Source organism: Dendrobates tinctorius, unplaced genomic scaffold (genome assembly GCF_039654945.1).
Source record: "Dendrobates tinctorius isolate UK_male_01 unplaced genomic scaffold, ASM3965494v1 ptg000046l, whole genome shotgun sequence".
Classification (NCBI taxonomy): Eukaryota; Metazoa; Chordata; class Amphibia; order Anura; family Dendrobatidae; genus Dendrobates; species Dendrobates tinctorius.
The window spans coordinates 79,141,325-79,162,986 of NW_027361714.1; the positions used below are offsets into that span (position 1 = coordinate 79,141,325).

Genomic DNA, 21,662 nt, shown 5'->3' on the forward strand with positions numbered 1-21,662 from the left:
AAACATCAAGCTGCGGGCCAAGTCCACCAAGTTCGCGCCGTGATACATCGGACCTTTTAAGGTTCTCCAGCGAATCTGCTCGGTGGTCTACCGTCTGGCTCTTCCTCCACATTTAGCCATTTCTGACGTTTTCCATGTGTCCCTTCTCAAACCTGTTCACATGGCCCGATTCTCTGAGTCATCTGCCGGGTCATCAGACTTGTCTTCGGACGAGTTTGAGGTTAACGCCATTGTGGGACGCAGGATTGTGCATGGCAAAAAGTTTTATTTGGTGGACTGGAAGGGTCATGGTCCAGAGGCCCGGACCTGGGAGCCAGTTTAGAACATCCACGCTCCGCTTCTGATCACGAGGCTCGGGGGGGGGGGGGGGCCCTGGGAGGGGGGGTAATGTTAGGCATCAGATTCCTGCAGCTGCACAGCGGGAATCCAGAGCCATACATCCAGTGGTCTCCCATTCCTTTCCGACCGCTGAGGGACCTGCACAGCAATCTCGGTGATCCAGGTGCCCTGCTCAGACCAGCTCTCTGGGTCTGGATGTTGCTGCCACCTCGGGACCAGCAATGGTAGCGCAACCTGCTTTGCAGGAAACCACTCCAGAGGCTAAGTCCTCTCGCCGCGCTACTGGGCATGCCCACTAGATGATCTCCCAGTGGAGAAGGGGGGTCATGTGCTCAGGTCCTTGTCCTGATCTGATTGGCCCATCTCAGAGGTCTGGAAGGTCCCGGAAGCGCATGGCTATAAAAGGCCCGAATGGCCGCTCGCCCATGAGCTAGTATAGACTATACTTGCTACGTGTGAATGGTGATGGATGTATGATTCTGGTGACTGACTCATTATGAAACCCCTTCCCTCTGATATTACGCATGTGGATAGGGAATTAGAGTTACAGTATAGTCAGCGCCAGTCAGTGGCAAGCCATACGCCACAGTGCATACCGCACCGCTACATTTGCGTCCGATAGTGTGATGCCTCACGGCACTGTCGTACAGTGGCAGTAGTTGCCGGCGCGCTGCAGTTAGCAGCACTTACTGGCGTCCGTGGTAGCGACGCCGCATGCACGGTAGATCAAGATGGACACCGACCTCTGCCTTGGGCCGTGTCCTGTGACCATATACCGTGTGTGCACACCAGCTGAGACCTGTGAAGCTAACAGGCTCGGCGTTTATGCTTTATTTGTACTAAAGCGCCTCTGTGAGTTTAACAGAGTCCGCTCTGCGCACCTCGAGTGACGTTTAACCCGAGCGCAGTATACCGCCATATAGCGAGTCTGCCATTACTCAGCAGCAGTTGTTACACCTACTGCGCGGTGGACCCCGGGCGGCGAACGCACTTCCTATTATTTATATTTAGTGCGTTCCGCCGTCCCTAACAGTTGATATCTATCTATCATCTATCTCTATCTTTCTATCTCTATATCTATCTATTTATCCATTATCTATCTTCTATCTATCTATCTATCTCTATCTATCTCTATCTTTCTATCATCTATCTCTATCTTTGTATCTCTATATCTATCTTTCTATCTATAGCTATCTATATATCTATCTCTATCTTTCTGTCTCTATATCTATCTTTCTATCTATATCTATCTATTTATCCATTATCTATCTTCCATCTATCTATCTCTATATCTATCTATCTATATCTTTCTATCATCTATCTCTATCTTTCTATCTCTAAATCTATCTTTCTATCTCTAAATTTGTCTCTATATCTATCTATTTATCCACTATCTATATTCTATCTATCCATTAATTTATTTATTTATCCCATATCTATCTATCTCTATATCTATCTTTCTCTCTATCTATAGCTATCTATCTATATCTATATATCTATCACTGTATCTATCTCTTTATCCATTATCTATCTTCTATCTATCTATCTTCTATCTACCTATCCATCGATCTATCTATTTATCCCATATCTATCCCTATCTATACATCTCTATATCTATCTATTTATCCATTATCTATCTATCCATAGATCTATCTATTTATCCCATATCTATCTATCTATCTATCTATCTACCTCTATATCTATTTATCCATTATCTATCTATCTATCTATCTATCTATCTATCTATCTATCTATCTATCTATCCATAGATCTATTTATCCCATATCTATCTATCTATCTATATACAGCACTATACCCTATGAGGGGATGCATTATACCCTATGAGGAGGCAGCATTATACCCTATGAGGAGGCAGCATTATACCCTATGAGGGGGCAGTGTTATACCCTATGAGGGGGCAGCATTATACCCTATGAGAGGGCAGCATTATACCCTATGAGGGGGTGCATTATACCCTATGAAGGGGCAGCATTATACCCTATGAAGGGGCAGCATTATACCCTATGAGTGGGCAGCATTATACCCTATGGGGAGGCAGCGTTATACCCTATGAGGAGGTGCATTATACCCTATGAGGAGGTGCATTATACCCTATGAGGGGGTGCAGCATTATACCCTATGAGTGGGCAGCATTATACTCTATGAGCGGGCTACATTATATTCTATGAGATGGCTGCATTATATTCTATGAGGGGGCTACATTATACTATATGAGGGGGCTGCTTTATATTCTATGAGGGAGGCTACCCCAACTCCTGCTACATAATTAAGATTTGTACTACCTTATATTATACCCTGATATTAGCCCATTTTACCACACAATTGGCGGTCTTGTATTTCTATGTAGCTACATAGTGGGCCCCAAGAATGATTTTCTCTGGTGGGCCCAAGGTGCTCCAATCCGACGCGGTCTCCCAGTATGTATTTGACCGTAATCCAACCAGCAGATATATGGTACTATATAAGGAGCGTACAGATGTATAAGGTGTAGTGAAAAATTTACATCTCCGTATATATTTCCTTATTCACAGACGCTCTCCCAGTTTGTATTTGATCGTAATCCAAACAGCAGATATACGGTACTGTATCAGAAGCGGACAGCTCTATACGGTGTATGGAAAAATGTAAATCTATGTATATTTATTTCCAGAGTCACACACACACGCTGCTTTAGTATGCATTTGACCGTAATCCAAACAGCAGATATACGGTACTGTATCAGAAGCGGACAGCTCTATACGGTGTATGGAAAAATGTAAATCTATGTATATTTATTTCTGGAGTCAATGGTTATTACTGAAGGTAGTGGAGCTGGTCAGATTGACAGAAGGGTTGTGTGTTCTCTTTCTGGGCTCCCTCTGGTGGTTACTGGAGGTAATGGAACTGATCTGATTGACAAAGGCTTGCCACCTGACAGTGGCGTATCCAGGGGGGGCAGCCGGGGCAGTTGCCCCGGGCGCAGGCAGCAGGGGGGCGCAGTCGGGCCGCCTGGCCGCCTAATGCAGCTGTCCGCAGTATGCTATCTCCCCCTCCCCCCGGCGGCTGCGCTCTGCCGCTACCAGTCCTGGGAGTCGGCGGTTCTCTGTGTTTTAGCTGTCAAGCTGACAGCCGACGCAGAGAAGGAGGCCGCGCCGACTCCCAGGCAGCAATTGTACTTGGCGTCTATACAGACGCCAGTACAATTGAAGCTCTGACCGCCGGGTCAGAGCGACGTCAGCAGCGTGATCAGGTCATGTGATCACGCTGCTGACGTCACTCCCGGCACCCAGAGCGAACGCTGGTGGTAAGTGTGCTCCTCTGTGGAGCTGAAGAACCACCGAAGATGGGAGATTGGGGGGGGGGTGTTCATGACTGGAGATGGGGGTTATTGTGGGGATGGGGGTTAATGAGCGGAGATGGGGCTTAATGTGGGAATGAGGGTTAATGAGTGGAGATGGGGGTTAATGTGGGAATGGGGGTTAATGAGCGGAGATGGGGCTTAATGTGGGAATGGGGGTTAATGAGTGGAGATGGGGGTTAATGTGGGAATGGGGGTTAATGAGTGGAGATGGGGGTTAATGTGTGGGGGTTAATGAGTGGAGATGGGATTAATGTGGGGATGGGGGTTAATGAGTGGAGATGGGATTAATGTGGGGATGGGGGTTAATGAGTGGGGGGGTTAATGAGTGGAGATGGGATTAATGTGGGGATGGGGGTTAATGAGTGGGGGTTAATGTGTGGAGATGGGGGTTAATGAGTGGGGGTTAATGTGTGGAGATGGGGGTTAATGAGTGGGGGGTTAATGTGTGGAGCTGGGGGTTAATGTGTGGGGGTTAATGAGTGGAGATGGGATTAATGTGGGGGGTTAATGAGTGGGGGATTAATGTGGGGATTGGGGTTAATGAGTGTGGGGGTTAATGAGTGGAGATGGGGGATTAATGAGTGGAGATGGGGGATTAATGAGTGGAGATGGGGGATTAATGAGTGGAAATGGGGGTTAATGTGTGGAGGGGTTAATGAGTGGGGATGGGGGTTAATGTGTGGGGGGATTTGGGAGTGGGGACGAGGGGTTATTGAGTGGGGATGGGTGTACTTAATGTGTGTGGGGGATTGGGGGGATTTGGAGTGGGGGTACATAATGTGTGTGGGGATTTGGAGTGGGGGTACATAATGTGTGGGGGGATTTGGGAGTAGGGACGAGGGGTTATTGAGTGGGGATGGGGGTACTTAATGTGTGTGGGGGATTGGGGATGGGGGGGATTTGGAGTGGGGATGGTATTTAATGTATGTGAGGAGATTTGAGGACACAAAATGAAGAGTATGTATGAGGAAACAGTATGGGGGATGGGTGCAGACAGTAAGGGGTGCGAACGGGTGAATGCATGTGGACACAGTATGGAGTCGGGAATATGTGTGAGCAGACAGTATAGAGAGTGAGGGGGTAAATATATGAGGAGACAGTATGAGGAAGGAGGGGAATAGTGTGAGGAGACAGTATATTGCAGATATTTGTATTTAGGGGCATTATAATGACACTTCTATCTTTAAGGGCATCGTGTGGGGATTTGCTGCAGAAGACCGGAGAAGATGGAAGTCTGCAGAGATGGCTGTGGATGAGAAAACTCATCATGGGGTCTGGACAAGAAGAAGAAAAGGAGACCGACTGCAGAGACGACGTAATCTATAAGGTACCTGGATGTAAATATTATTTGTGATACTGACTAATTCTCATGTTTTTATTCGTTAGGAACATTAAAGGGGTTGTCCAGGTTTGTGCTAAGTCTGCAGACATTCTATGTGACTGCAGACTTCTGAATTCTCACAGTGCTCACTGAACGCTGTCAGGATTCTCTTGTGCCGGTAATTTACATACATACGGTCACATGCTGACTAGACATGTGTGGCCTCACTCAGTGAAAATGAACGGAGCAAGGCCGGGCACGTCTAGTCGGAATGTGGCCAGTATACAAATCACATACTTGTGCTGACATGACTTTATATCGGCAAGGGAGAATCCTAAATGTGTGCAGTGCATTAGTTGTGAGAAATCAGAAGCTGCAATGTCAGGATTCAGCTCTGCAGGTTCCAGTACTCATCACATGGACACTTCACTCATATGCGATTTTCATAGTTATGGTCCTGTGACATCGAGCTTCTCTTCCTGCTTTCAGTTTTTTACTGAACATTGAGAGCATTAGGGAGAGCAGCTCGTGGGTACATGACTAACTGTGCAAGTCGCATATGTACTTGGGGGGGGGGGGGCGCCAAACCAAATTCTTGCCCCGGGTGCCAGGAAGCCTAGATACGCCTCTGCCACCTGATAATGAGGATGACGATTGGATATCTGGGGTTTCAGATTGGGATTTAAGACAGCTGACTCCCTCTATCCCTGCTGGTGATTTTCTTCCTGTTCCTCCTGAGGTCTGATGTCTCCAGCTCTGTCCCTGCATGTTCAGCTAAGTGGTTCATTTGCTATTCTGTTTGTATTTGATCTGGTTTTGTCTATCTCTGTTTTGTGCGGGTCAGCCAGCTCCGGCTGGGGCTGTGCTGAATCACCGCCCATATGTTACTGCTTGTGCCAGTTTTGTCCCCTGTTACATTGGCCTCTTTTTGCTCTGCTTTCAGAATATACCAGAGTGCTGATATAGTTGGGGGCGAAGTCGTGCGACTTCAGTGTTTTTGTGCATCAGACGTGTTGGACTTTTTGCGTGATTGCAAACAGTGTCTTTCCTTTCCTGTCCTGTCTAGTCAGTGTGGGCCCCATCATTTGCTCAGTCTATTTTCCTGCCTGCGTTTGAGTTTTCATCTAGTCTCACCGACAATATATATTTGGGGGCTATCTATTCCTTTGGGGTCTTCTCTGGGGCAGTTTAGATTTCCCCTTTCCTGCTTTAGGCTTAGTTAACTATCCGGCTGTGCCGAGGTGTCTAGGATCATCGTAGGTACGCTCCACGGCTACTGCTAGTTGTGTGGATAGGATCAGGCGTCTGCAATCTGCTTAGTTACCAACCTCTCTGGTTTCCTGTGGCTTAGCCTGGGCCTGTTCTCCTCCTCGGTGACCCATTCATAACACGGTACTGTATCAGAAGCGGACAGCTCTATACATTGTATGGAAAAATGTAAATCTATGTATATTTATTTCCGGAGTCACACACACACACTGTCTCAGTATGGATTTGACCGCTATCCAAACAGCAGATATACGGTACTGTATCAGAAGCGGACAGCTCTATACGGTGTATGTATGGAAAAATGTAACTCTCCATCTAATTTTTTCCGGAGTCACACACAGATGCTGTCTCAATATGGATTTGACCGTAATCCAAACAGCAGATATACGGTACTGTAGCAGAAGCGGACAGCTCTATACGGTGTATGTATGGAAAAATGTAAATCTCCGTCTATTTTTTTCCGGAGTCACACACAGATAGCATGTATTTGTCCGTGATACCAGCCGGTACATGGTAGTGTGTGAGGAGGTGTGTGAGGAGCGTACAATCCCAATACGGTATGGGAAAAAATGAATGTTCGGTAACTGTTCAGAAAAAAAGAATAAAAGTAGGAGTGCTGTGTAAAAAGCAGTCTGCACAGCAGTGTGCACACAGCAATGCAGCTATCAGGTAGCCTAATAACCAGCGCTGCTGCATACAAAAAAATCCTCCCCTGTCACTGCACACTAACTGTACAGCACAATTGCTATCAGCACAAGCACAGACTGTTTTTTCTTCCCTGCCTATCTGTTTTCTTTCCTGCCTAACACTCTCCCTATTGAGAAACAGCGGCAGCCAGCAACCTCTCCCTATGCTAAGATCAGCAGAAGTAAAATGGCGGTCAGCGGTCAGGGCTTTTATAGCCACTGTGACGCCACACAAAGCAAGCCAATCACTGCAATGCCCTTCTCTAAGATGGTGGTGGCCGCTGCCCATGTCATGGCGTTGCCCACAGTGTGCGTCCTTGCTCATTGGCAGAGAAAAGGCGCCTGAAAGCATTATGGGAAACGCGACTTTGGCACTCGGGTCAGCGACCACATGGCTGACCTCACGCTATGGTAGGGTTTCGCTCGGTGAAACCCAACTTTAGCAAAAGTCGGCGACTTTGAATTTGACCGATCCGTTTCGCTCAACTCTAGTAGTCACCAGGAAATGTGATGTGCATGTGCACACCAATTTTGGATTCCCATTGATTAACATTGCTTGAGCTACCCTTATTCGGATTTGGTGCAATTCCACGCAGAAAACCGCTGCAGATCCAGAACAAAATCTGCAACTTGTGCACATAGCCTTACATTTTACTAAACTAAATAGCAAAGTCACTAAAGAAGACTCAAGGTCTCCAAAAATTCATTTTAAAACAGCAGAAAAATAGGCAGCAACACTTACCTGCCCAGGTCTAAGAACAAATGCACTGCAGGGTGCAGCCAGCCCATAAAGCAAGATGTTAGCAACACAGGTGCAAAATACCAGATTAACAGCCACTCTCCACCTACCCACTCCTGGAGGGGGTGACTGCCCAGTATAAAATTGCACAATATGCAGTGCATTTGTCATTAGACCTGGGCAGGTAAGTGTTGCTACCTTTTTTTCTGCTGTTTTCACATTTTACTACCTTATCTGGATGTCATGTCCCATGATTTGGGAATCATACAGAAGTATTGTACTATCATTGTGTTCTTACATTATGCGGTTTTGTTGCTTTGCAATAAGGTTTGCCCTTCCTCTCTCCCTGTCTCTCTGATGTCAGTAACCTCTTCATTCTTCCTCATTCATTGTCTATCAGCCATCTTAGAAGGTCAAGTGTTTGCAGCCCTGTTTCTGAAAAGTAATTTTTACCTGCTGTATGTGTGCATATCTACAAGATTTCAGCTGGAAAATAAACCTTCTTCTGGAATTTTTACTTGTGCCTCCTACAGTCGAGTTCAAGCTATCTTATGATTATTCATATTTTTCAGACTATATGACGCACGGGACCAGAAGACGCACCCCAAATTTTCAGAAGGAAAATTGGGAAAAAAAATTAATGTGTCAAATGGGAGTCCATTTTACAGTATGAATTCAGCTTACCGGGGGAAATTGGCAGCGCTGGTGCAGCGTGGTGACGGGGTGTTGTGATCTGGCAATATGACTCCTATCCCAAACTGATGCGGCAGGTTCGGCAGTGCTCATGGTGCGGGGACTCCGCCAACATTTTCTGAAAGCCCAGAGCCCCTGAACATCTATTGCTGTGAAGCGGTGGCCTCCAGGAAATCCCATCCCAGGCTGGTGCTGCAGGTTCGGCGGTGCTCTGTGGTATGGGGGGCTCCGTGGGCATTTTGTGAAAGCCCAGAGCCCCCCGCACATCCTTTACTGTGGTGGTGTGGTGTGATGTGGTGGCCTCCAGGAAAATGGCCACCGGGGGTGGCGCATTCTCAGATTGAGATCTCGGCAATGAGATCTTGGGCATCGAGATCTCGTCTCCCAAGATCTCACTGCCGAGTTCTCAATCTGAGCCTGCGCCGCTCCCACACCACAGAGCACCGCCGTACCTGCTGCAACAGCCTGGAAAGGGAGTGTGATAATCGTCCTGCAGCGTTGGACCACTGCAGAATCGCCTGACTCCTGCTGTCGCCAGACTACTTGTAAGTATATTCCGACTATAAGACGCACCCCATTTTCCCCAAAAATTTTTTGGGAAAAAAGTGCATCTTATAGTCTGAAAAATATGTTATCTATGTGTGATTACTGGTTTATACTGAGGCAGTTTAGAAATGATGCCTCAAGTATCCTACACTTGCAGCCTAGCTATGGAGTCAGAATAGTACAAAAGTACTTTTTCCAGATACATCTGTAAAGTCAGTCTACAGCATCTTCCAGCCTGCTTCTCTCGAACTACTACTAGAGGGAGCCCTAAGACAACTGTGCTCAGTTCATGAAACCTATTCCAGGAAAGTGAGCAAATAAATAAAAAACTGCACATGTAATTCCCTTGAAGAGCTGCAGGGTTTCCAACAACTTAATCCTGAGAGAGAACGCATAGTGCGAGATATTAAAAACATCATCTCACATTGCTGGGTCAGCCAGGCAGCCAAAATGATCATCTTAGTCATATTCTTCAAAATCTTCAACGCTCAGGGAACAGATTTTAGGAGCATATGCAGAAGTCAAAGCTACTAAGGTACAAGCCGTTTTTTTGCAAATGAAAACGGATATGGAAGTGGAAGCAGCCTCCTATATATCGTACACACTGCACTCTTGGCATCCTATATCACATACAGACCGCACTCTCAGCCTCCTATAACAGATACTTTCTATAAGAGTCTGAGTGTGGTATGTACAGTATATAGGATGCCGATATTGCGGTATGTATGGCATATTGGCCTCGTATATGACATGCAGACTGTTGGCATCCTATTAGGCCCCCTATAAGACAGAGTGTCGGCCTCCTATGAGACATGCAGACTGTTAGCCTCCTATTAGGCCCCCTATAAGACATGCAGAGTGTCGGCCTCCTATAAGACATACAGACTGTCAGCCTCCTATTAGGCCTCCTATAAGACATACTGAGTGTCGGCCTCCTATTAGGCCCCATATAAGACATACTGAGTGTCGCCCTCATAGATACTGTACAGACCGCACTCTCTGCCTATGTACGGCATACAGGAGGATGATAGTGTGGTCTGTACAGTCGGTATACAGGCATCATATGACATATTATGCCATATAAGAGTGTGGTGTGTGTGCAGCTTATATAGGAGGCCCTGGCAGAGATTGTGATCTGTGATGCTGCATCATGTCATGTGTATGAGCAGGGCCGGTTTTAGGCAAAGTGGGGCCCTAGGCCAATTTTAAAATGGGGCCCCAAATGCTAACATATTGCACATCACACAGAAGCATTTCGGTTGAAGTTACATGCGCTGAGTTCAGGACGCTAAATGAGTGTGATCGACAATATTGAAGTCGTTCAACACTTGTTTCCCGGCCTCTTTCCATGTCTGAGAAAGAATGATGGGAACAGAACAATCACTAATGGATCAATCTGTCCCCATACAGTATCATGTTATCAGCAGCACATCTACAGTTTACACCCCATAGTCCTCCATATAATATAATGTCCGCATAGTCCTCCATATAATGTAATCTGCCCCATAATCCTCCATATAGTATAATACACTCCTCAGTCCTTCATATATTAAAATACACTGCTCAGTCCTCCATATAGTTTAATACACTCCTCATAGTGCTCCATATAGTATAATACACCGCCAGTCATCCATGTAGTACAATTCACTTCCCATAGTATAATGCACCCCATAGTTCTTCATATAATATAATGTATTCCCCATAGTCCTCGATACAGTATAATGCAGCCCACATATAATATAATGCAGTCACCCCATAGAGCATAATGCAGCCACCCCACAGAGTATAATGCAGCCCTGCCACACAATATAATGTAACCCCCATAGAATATAATGCAGCCCCCTCTTATAGTATAATGCAGCCCCTCCACAGAATATATGGCAGCCCCTTATATAGTGTAATGTAGCCCCTCCAGAGAATACAATGTAGCCCTCCTCATATAGTATAATGCAGCCCCAATGGAATATAATGTAGCCCCCTCAAAGTACTGTATAATAAAGCCCCCCCTACAATATAATCAAGCCATCCAGAAAATATAATGCAGCCCAACGGAGAATACAATGTAGCCTCCTCATATAGTATAATGTAGCCCCTTCATAGAGTATGATGTGATCACCACCATAGAATATAATAAAGATAATACAGCCCCCCATAGAATATAATGCAGCTCGGAATAGAATATAATACAGCCCACCTCCCCATAGAATATAATGTAGCCACCCATATTATATAACACAGCCTCCCCATAGAATATAATGTACCCCCCATGGTATATAACACAGCCACATAGTATATAACAGCCCCACATGGTATATAGCACAGCCCCACATGGTATACAGCACAGCACCATGGTATACAGCACAGCCCCCCATTGGTATACAGCACAGCCTCCCATTGGTATACAGCACAGCCCCCATGGTATACAGCACAGGCCCACATGGTATAAAGCACAGCCTGACATGGTATATATCACAGCATCACATGGTATACAGCAGAGCCCTCCATTGGTATACAGCACAGCCTCCCATTGGTATACAGCACAGCCCCACATGGTATAAAGCACAGGCCCACATGGTATAAAGCACAGCCCCACATGGTATATATCACAGCATCACATGGTATACAGCACAGCCCCCCAATGGTATATAGCACAGCACCATGGTATACAGCACAGGCCCACATGGAATAAAGCACAGCCCCACATGGTATATAGGACAGCATCACATGGTATACAGCACAGAACCACATGGTATACAGCACCATGGTATACAGCACAGAACCACATGGTATACAGCACAGGCCTCCTCATCATCCGGATCCCTCTGGCCTCTTTCTCCTCTGGACCCCTCTGGCCTCCTCTTTCTCCTCTGGACTCCTCTGGCCTCCTCTTTCTCCTCCGGACTCCTCTGGCCTCCTCTTTCTCCTCCGGACTCCTCTGGCCTCCTCTGGCCTCCTCTTTCTCCTCCGGACCCCTCTGGCCTCCTCTTTCTCCTCCGGACCCCTCTGGCCTCCTCTTTCTCCTCCGGACCCCTCTGGCCTCCTCTTTCTCCTCCGGACCCCTCTGGCCTCCTCTTTCTCCTCCGGACCCCTCTGGCCTCCTCTTTCTCCTCCGGACCCCTCTGGCCTCCTCTTTCTCCTCCGGACCCCTCTGGCCTCCTCTTTCTCCTCCGGACCCCTCTGACCTCCTCTTTCTCCTCCGGACCCCTCTGACCTCCTCTTTCTCCTCCGAACCCCTCTGACCTCCTCTTTCTCCTCCAGACCCCTCTTCCCCCCTCTTTCTCCTCCAGACCCCTCTTCCTCCTCTGGACCCCTTTTCCCTCCTCTTCCTCCTCTGGACCCCTCTGGCCTCCTCTTCCATGGAGACTCTTAGTTAGTTCCCCCTCCTCTCCAGGGACACAGACCCGTCACCCACTCACTCTAGACTCATGGTCCGGAGCAGAGTAGGAGTGGGAGCAGCAGCAGGGAGAGCAGAGCTCGGCGGAGTCCTCTTGTCTCACACGCTGGCTGCTATGCTATTAGTCAGCCAGCAGCCAGCTATAGAGCCGGAAAGCAGAGCACGGGGCGTGTCACCGTCCATCAAGAACAGCGCTGACATCACGCGGCAAGGTCCTGGGGCTGGGTGAGTCATCAGAGAGCCAGAGCCAGCAAGCCAGCGCCAGCGCCTCAGACGGGGGTACGCCGGGCCCGCTCCACCGCGCTATGGTATGTGCATGCGCGCGTCCCTTCAAATCATGGGACGCGCTTTTAAAGGGCCCACGCACTTAAAGGGGCAGCATTTTTAAAGGGCTGCCAGCGATCCTCGGGGCCCACCGGGCATTTACCCGGTACCCTGCCAGGCCAGACCGAGCCTGCCCCTGACTCCAAAAATCATTCCTGACAGCACATGCATTCCTCTAAGGCAGTGTTCCCCAACTCCGGTCCTCAAGAGCCATCAACAGATCATGTTTTCAGGATTTCCTTAGTACTGCATAGGTGATAATTGCATCACCTGGACAGGCAAGAATTCAAACACCTGCGCAATACTGAGTAAATCCTGAAAACATTACCTGTTGGTGGCTCTTGAGGACCGGAGTTGGGGAACACTGCTCTAAGGCAACACTACACAAATCTTTCACAAGCATCCTGCATTCAAGGTCAGTATAACGAGATTATAGGAATTTCCAAAAATATCCAGTAGAGCCCGCAATCCTTGACGTCGGTAGCACATGTGCCATCCCAGGGTGCGACTTGGTTCCAGTCTTCACACGGTTAACCCAGTGTGCCGCCAGGGAAATGTAGTGCCCCTGGCCACAAGTACTTGTCCATGTTTCGGTCATTAAGTGGACCTTTCCAGTAACTGTGTTGGTCAGGACACTGGTAATGTTATGGGACACATGCTGGTATAAAGCGTAGACGTCACACTGGGAAAAATAGTGTCTGCCTGGGACCAAGTACCAAGGGACAGCCACCATGAGGTTGTGGAAAGCCTCAGTGTCCACAAGCCTAAAAAGCAACATTTCCAGGGCAAGTAGTCTGGAACTATGGTCGTTTAGTGTTTGAGCCTGTGGGTGGCTGGGTATTTTCACTTGCCTGGGGTAGGGACAGCTAAACTCTGCTCTGAGACAAGAAATTGGACATCGTTGCTGATGGTACTTGCGAATGTGCAACTACATGTGCAGGATGGGAGGCATCCACGCCTGTGTCATGTACAGCGGATTGGAAATCATGTAGCACAGTGGAAGAGGCAGTAGTGTCAACTGTAGACACTGATTGTGGAAGCAGGCGCTTGTCCCACCTAGTCGAGTACTTAGATATTTGCCTGAGCATTCTGGTGGTGGTCAGGCCCCTGCTGATTATGGTATGGCACAGGTTGCAAATGAACATACTTTTATCATCCGCACTTTCTTTAAAAACTCCAGACTGGGGAATATCTAACCATTGGCCTGGGAACTTGATCGTGTGAGTGCTCTAAGGAAGAGTTGCTTTCCTTCTCCCTTTGGCCACTCCACTGGCTCTTCCTGCCTATTGCGGTGCTGCGGATCCCTCCCCTTCTGTAGTGCTGGCCTCGCTCTGCATGGCACCTTCCCAGGTTGGGTCAGTGACTTCATTGTCACGGGGTTACCGCAACAGAGAGGAGCCAGAAGACCACAGCGTCTGATTGCTCATACTCTTGTGCTCAAAAAAGCACTTCATCTTCTTTTAAATGGTGTAAATTTCTTTTGGCAGCACAGGGGTTAATCGGTCATGTTGAGCGCACTGAGAGCTGGGGCTCTCAGCTGAGCTCGGTAAGCCACTCCCATCCGCTATAACATCTGGGTCCTGACTGACACACATCATCAGAGATGGCTGGTGGTATATGAGAAGGCGTTAGGTAGGTTTATCTGTGGCTGTTTGGTTTAGTAAGTGTGATAATTCCCTTTCCTTTTCCTACTTTGGTTTTACCCCATCCTCCACTCCCTAGTGCATTCCTCTGTTATATGTCAATGAATATTTGTATGCCCGCTATTTTTAGTTTCCTGTTTGTGTTACCATGTTCGTCTGGTTGGTGTACTACGAAGCACAACTACTCCCCTCCTCCCTGGATGGTGGAAGGGTACAGACGGAGAGTGGATTCAGGATGTAACGCAAGTTACGTGGCCCCTGCATCTTCACCTCCAGAAGTAACCCAGGGAACAGGGCGAGCTAGGGCGCCCCCTAGCGTTAGGGACAGGTGAGTCGTTACATTCATTGTCCACCACCTCATCTTCCACTTCCACACTCTAGTCCTCCTGACTTATTTACTTAACAATATCACTTGTTGGCAACTGTGTCTCATCATCTATCTCTTGAAGCACTAATCGCCTTTCCCCACTGCAGTCTTCTTCTGACCGTGGCTGCTCAAATATTTGGGCATCACTGCATACGAGTTTCTCATGACCCTCTTGAAATGTGCAGGGCGAGAGGCCAGAATCAATTAATGGAAATGTAAAAAGCTTCTCTGAGTGTCCGAGTGTGGGATCACTTGTCTCCTGGGACTCGCTATGGTGGGAGGAAGGAGGATCAGGGTGAGGATTATGAGGTCCAGACACATGGCTAACGAAACTGGACCGGGTGGTGCTGGGAAACATACTGGAAGCATTATCTGCCGTCCAACCAACCACCTGTTCGAACTGGTTTGGCTTTAACATTGGTGTCCCGTGCCCCCCTGCAAAGTGAGACAGGAAGCTAGGTCTCATGGATGAGCATGGTTGTTATGCTTCCCCAGCTGGCACAGTTTCACCTGGCCCACGGTCTCAACTTCTGCTTGCTCCATCAGTAGCATGACCACTTCCCCATCCCTTACCGCACGCCTTGCGCATTTTAAATTAGGTATATATTTATATGGCTGCAAACTTTTCGGTATTAATAGGGGAAAAAAAGGTGTAGCTGTGGATAAGACTTATCTTTTAACAGTGCAGCAGTGATATACAAGTACTGTAATAGCAATATTAAACCCTCTCTAGATGCCTTTAATCCAAAACTATCCCTCCACTGAATGCAGGTAACAGCGATTTTACTAGAGAAAGGAAAATATTTTTAACCGTGAAAGGGACCTTTCTTTAAATGCTGCATCAACAGTATACAAGTACTGCAATAGCAATATTAAGCACTGTCTCCTATATGCCTGTTCTTTAAATACGCTCTCCCTCCTATAGCCTCCCTGAATTGCTTCTTGAGGATAGTTCACCGAGCATTTTGTCACCGGGTCTAATACAGTATTGCCAGTATCCAACATGGCTATGGCATTACTCAGTAGGGCAGAGAGAAATATGCCTGCGCAAGAGCGTGATTTGGAACACTGTGTGGCTGACATAGGATGCGTCATCCACGCCAAGCAAAGAAGGACGGTGATGGCAAGAAGAGAGGAGGCGCCCGGACTTAGACCAGCGATGACCACCACCCCGTAGGTGAGTATAATAAAAGGTATTTTTTTTGTTTTGCAGAGTGGCTTGGAGACTTATATACAGCATTCTAGAATGTTGTAACACAGGTGGAAGGTGTTGGCCGTAGCTTATAAGGGAAAAACCTGGTGACAAGTTTCATTTAATTAGAGCAAATAATGCAGCCCATGAGTTAACTTGGCAATAGCAGCATAGCACTTATGCATGCTCTACCCTATAATTTAAAGAAGCAGTCAGGGAGGTCTGCCACTGCTGAGCTAACTGACTGCAGACTATAAAAATATTAAAATTTGAGAGTCCTCAGTGGTTGATACCTTTTAATGGGTAACTGAAAAGATGGTAACAAATTGCAAGGTTTTGAGACTACTTAGGTCTCTTCATCAGGTATGGAATGAAACAAAATCTGAAGTCACATATTTATGCACAAGAGAACACCTGAATAACGCAATAGATAAGACCACTGACATGAAGCACAACTATCATTATAGGAGAGGAATAAACAGTTGTGGCCCTAAATATTGGAACAGTTCATAGATAAGGAGTGTGAAAGTTTTATTGTCCTGTGATTGAATTCTGGTCCAATATTGTGTTGCCCCCAATTGGTCTGAGGACCACATTCCTTAGCTCAGGGGTGGGGAACCTTTTTCCAGCCTGGGACCATTTGGAAATTTCTACCATCATTCGGGGGCCACACAAAAATGATCACTTTGAAAATTAGCCCGGTATATTTAGTCAAACAATTAATTACGGTAAATCACCCTTAATGTGACGGCTGGAGCTGCTTCTCTTTGGTGCAGCTGTGATGTTAGGCGATACTGATCACGTTGCTTCTCACAGCTGCTTTTCCAGGTTTGTGTCGGCCTGGAGAGCAGTCAACTTTTTGTCATAAGTTTTGTAAATCATATACATCACCTTAGGAGACGCAGGGACTACTGTCTATTCATCACATAGGAGATGCTGAGACAGCTGTATATAAACCACATAGAAGATTGGACTGCTGTATAAGCATCACATAGGAGACACTGACTGCTGTGTATATATCACACAGGAGATGCTGGGACTGCTGATATACATCACATAGGAGAAGCTGGATGTCATGATCCATTTTTGGATCTATGTCAGATTTGCATTCTCACACATAAAAAACTTTTTCCTTTCAGGCCATTGGGGGTTATAATCATTTTTTCCCCCGGTTGCCGCTGGTGACTTTGCTGATAGGATTAACAGCAAAAAAGTGGGTTAAATACCCACAAATTCTCACGATACAGAGTACCAAATCAGCAATCGAGAAATAACATAAAACATAACTTTTAATAATAGATGTAAAAGCTACCAAAGATAGTAGTGCAAGTGAATCACTAAATCAAAAACCACAAATAATAAAGGAGGTAACTGTATGAATCTCTATAACAGATTCCTGCCAATATATACATGTGGCTATTCCAAGTCCAAAATTTTTGAGAGATTGGACCAGAAAAATACTTGGACTAAACCAATGCAAAAAGGCCAAGTAAAAAATGAACAGTTTCCTTATCAGAGGAACTAAAGAGGCCTCTACCCTGTAAAGGTTATCAAGGAATATGCCTATTCATGTATGTAACAAGGACATCATAATAAACCCATCAACAAAAAAAAAAAATGTGAAAAGGAAAGATCTCACCACATGAAGATGGAGGATGTCCAGGATCAGATGTCCCATCAGAGTCATATCAAGTCAGGAAAAAAGGGGGGGTTCACCCTATACAAGCCCTGTTAGAACTACAACTGACACCCATGACTCCCGCCCTAACAAGGGCAGTCCACATCTAATCCCTATAAACCATAGCCCTACAAAGTCCCTGTGCATCCCGACGCGTTTCGTCACTAAATGACTCTTCAGGGGACATATTAGCACAAACTGGGCATCATCACAGAATATACAGGCTGCCTCCTAAGATGAAAATGGAGTGAGGCAGACTAATGAGGAGGGCACTTAAATAAACTGCCAATCAAATAGAACACATCCACCTGAGATGACTTGGAACGCACGCCGTCCACCATTGGTCCCTGTGGGACGCAGGCACATGATGAGTGTATCAATGGAAAACGCCCACCTTCCAAACCATACAATAGTGTATAAACGCCGGCGTGTCCCGCGGCAAAGGCCGCCCTGTTTCCGGTTGCGTCATACCGCCCAAAAGCAAAATGGCCGCCGCACTTCCGGTCATGCGCACTCATCGGTGCCAGCAGAAAAAATGGCCGCCACACTTCCAGTCATGCGCACTCATGTTAAAGCAGCGCCAACAGAACGGAAGTAAAGCATGCGACAAAGGTCGCAATGCTGCTAGAAGGCAATATCGTCATGCGCACTTAAAACAGTCCATAAGCCAATCTTACAAGCGAATAGACAGATCATGCAACTCTAAAAGGCCTCAATCACCAAAATGATTGCCAAAAATAAATATTAATCCAATCAGAGGCCTAAAGAGAGCATTACCAGAATCAAAATAGAGCAAGATGGAAAATGACAAAAATTCAAACTCAGAATAAAAGGTAGCAAAAACATGTAAAAAGGAGGGGTATTTTACAGTATATACAAAGGAAATATTAAAACACATATATCAAACCCTAGATATAGCAGCCAAAATTGAGTTGGTCATTAAGCCCTCTTGGGGTCATGGTGTTCAAACAAAAGATCCACTTAGTCTCTTTTTGTAGAATGATGCGATCCCAATTACCACCTCTTGGTGGTTTTTTTACCCTTTCAATCCCCAGAAATTGAATAGAATTAACATTCCCTCCTTGGCACTGATTAATATGACGTGAAATTGGGGTATCTCTCTTATGGATAATGTCTCCAATGTGTTCCCCAATCCTACGTTTGAATTCTCTAATGGTTTTACCCACATATTCTATGCCACATGTACATGTGGCCTTATAAATGACTCCCTTGCTGCTACAGTTAATAAATTCCCTAATTTGATATACCTGTCCTGTAACATTACTGATAAAACCAGCACCAGGAGAAATGTGGGAACAAGCAACGCAGTGGCCACATCTAAAGCAACCATTCACGTTAGTGGGCAACCAAGTGGTACGGGAAGGTCTGGTGAAATGACTGTTAACCAGCCGATCCCTTAATGAACGGCCTTTCTTGTACGTGATTAAAGGTCGTGTCGAAAGTACTCCTCCAACATCCTTATCCATTAATAACACAGGCCAATGTTTGGCCAAGATAGCACGTACATCACTTGCTCCATTATCAAAGGTGGTAATCAACCTCATTTCACCTTTATTTTCAACTCTGGGTCTGGGTCTAAGGAGTTCCATTCTACTTTTACCCTTAGCATGTTTATAGGCACGTTTCAAAACCTCAAGAGGATAACCCCTATCCAAAAATCTGTCTCTAAGTTCTCTCGCCTGTCTCTCAAAAGATTCATCTGTAGAGCAATTTCTACGTATCCTGAGATATTGACCCTTGGGTACTCCACGTTTAAGATGTATAGGGTGGCTGCTGTCCCACCTCAACAAAGAATTAGTAGCCGTGGGTATCCTGTAAGTACAGGTGGTAATAGTGCCATCATTTTTCCTCTCAATCAATATATCAAGAAAGGACAATGAAAACGGGTCAATCACAGAAGTAAAAAATAAACCACAATCATTATGATTCAGAGTGTCTACAAAAACAGAAAAACTATCCTTCGAACCCTTCCACAAAATCAGGATGTCATCAATATATCGAACCCACAGCTCGATTCGTTCCATAACGTCCAAACCACTCCTGAAGACCTGGGTCTCTCCCACCAGCCCAGGAACAAATTTGCATACGCCGGGGCACATGGACTCCCCATAGCGGTGCCCCTGAGCTGGTGGTAGATCTTATGATCAAACAAGAAAAAATTCTTAGTGAGACAGAAACGAAGTAGCTTGATGACAAACTCGCTGTGGGTCCGATACTGACATCTCTAGTGTTCAGAAAATATAACACAGCTTCAAGCCCCTTATCGTGAGGTATGGAGGTGTAAAGCGCCTCCACATCAATACTGCCCAAATTAACCTCGGGATCAACACATAATCCCTCTATTCTCCGAAGAAGGTCAGGGGTATCCTGCACGAAAGATCGTAATGAGGCGACAAAAGGTTTCAGGACACGATATAAATAAATGCCAATGTTGTGGCTAATACTGCCCATTCCTGACACAATAGGTCTCCCCTTTAAAGGGGAAAGACCCTTGTGTAATTTCGGTAGGCAGTAAAAGGTAGCAACTATTGAATCTTTAGGCATTAGAAAATCAAATTCAGATTTGTCAATAACTCTCATGGATAAACCTTCATCCAGGATACTTTTGAGTTCAGACAAATAATCAGAGGTAGGGTTATGATCCAAAATCTCATAACTCACTCTGTCCTCAAGGAGGGTCTCACATATTTTAGAATATTGTATAGAGTCAAGGATGACCACATTGCCACCCTTATCTGAGGGTTTAATGACAATGCGGTCATCCTGCTCAAGCTTATTGATAACTACCATTTCTGTTTTCGTACAATTATATCTGGAAAAGATCTTCTTTCCTTGTAAGGATTTCAGATCTTCTGTAACCAAGTTTTCAAAAATATCTATAGCAGACACATCTCCAATAGGAGGGGGCATTTTAGTGCTCCTATTTTTTAATTCAGTGAAGGGACCCCTTCCAAGATCGTTGGGGTTCATTACACCAATACTAGATAACAAGCGTACGTCTGGCAACAAATCAACAGGAATCCCCATATCCATACAGGTACGATTATCCTGTTGCAGAAAAAACTTTCTCCAACGTACCTTACGTAAAAACAAATTAAGATCTTTTATAGACCGAAACAGATCAAAGTCTGTACTGGGGACAAATGTGAGACCCTTTTGCAAAACCTGTAGTTCTTCACGGTTGAGCACCCTAGAGGACAGATTAACCACTTGTATACCGTTAGTGACCAATGAAGATGCTGAATTAGGGACACGACTAATAGGTAAAGTGATATTAGAATAGTTATTCCCAGGAACAGTTCTTATTTCCGTACCGGATGTTGACGGTTCCTTAAAGGATAACTCTGATCTAAAAAATGCGATCCTGTAGTAGTATCGGATCTATCCAGAGGACCACGATGACCACGGCCTCTAACTCTACCTCTATTCCTCCCCCTATTGCTTCTACCCCTTCCCTCAGTATCAGAGAAGTCAGTATCTGTAGAAGACAAATCAGTTTCAAGATCAATGTTGTTATTACGATTACCAATAACCAAATAGGCCTTATTATCCTTAAAATCTTGAGCGTCCCTCAAATATTGGCGATGTTTACGCTCCTTAAGATGATATTGGAAACGCTCCAGATTAGTTTCTAACTTACTTTCCTTTAAGGAAAAGTCAGTCTCCGTAGAGAATTTTTTGGTAACTTCAATTTGATCTCTCAAACGGTCATTCAAAAGACTCAAAGTTTTCTTTTCCTCCTCCAAGAGGAGTTGCATAAGACGAAGGGAACTACTTGTAGCCTCTTTTTCCCATTTGGCAATAAAACTGGGGTTCTTGTGTCGTGCCCCTGCAGAAATATTAATTCTTAATCCTCGTGGGACAATACCCGCCTTCAAATAATTTTCAAGGCTCTGTACCTCCCACCATGATATAATCTGGTCACGATATACCTTAGTGAGTTCTTTAAAAGCAACGCTATATGTAGGGAGATACTTTTTCTGTGTGAACGAGTGTTCAGAAAATACCTCCTTTGCTTCAGCTAGCCATTGGTCCGTATTTAGACCAGTTGACAAGAAACCTGCCATACCCAAGGAATACATGAATGGT

At 45.8% G+C, this 21,662-nt stretch overlaps 1 protein-coding gene across 1 annotated transcript in view; it reads right to left on the reverse strand.

Annotated features, from left to right (window-relative positions):
- LOC141089665 (putative uncharacterized protein C6orf183) overlaps nt 1-21,331 on the reverse strand; it is a 91,916-nt gene extending 70,585 nt beyond the window's left edge. Inside the window, exons 1-2 of the mRNA XM_073576147.1 lie at nt 21,022-21,331; nt 20,652-20,812 (exon numbers count right to left, since the gene is read on the reverse strand). Of these exons, the coding sequence (XP_073432248.1) occupies nt 20,652-20,812; nt 21,022-21,331 (471 nt within the window). The remainder of the gene's footprint in view (nt 1-20,651; nt 20,813-21,021) is intronic.
- Nucleotides 21,332-21,662: the final 331 nt, after the last annotated feature.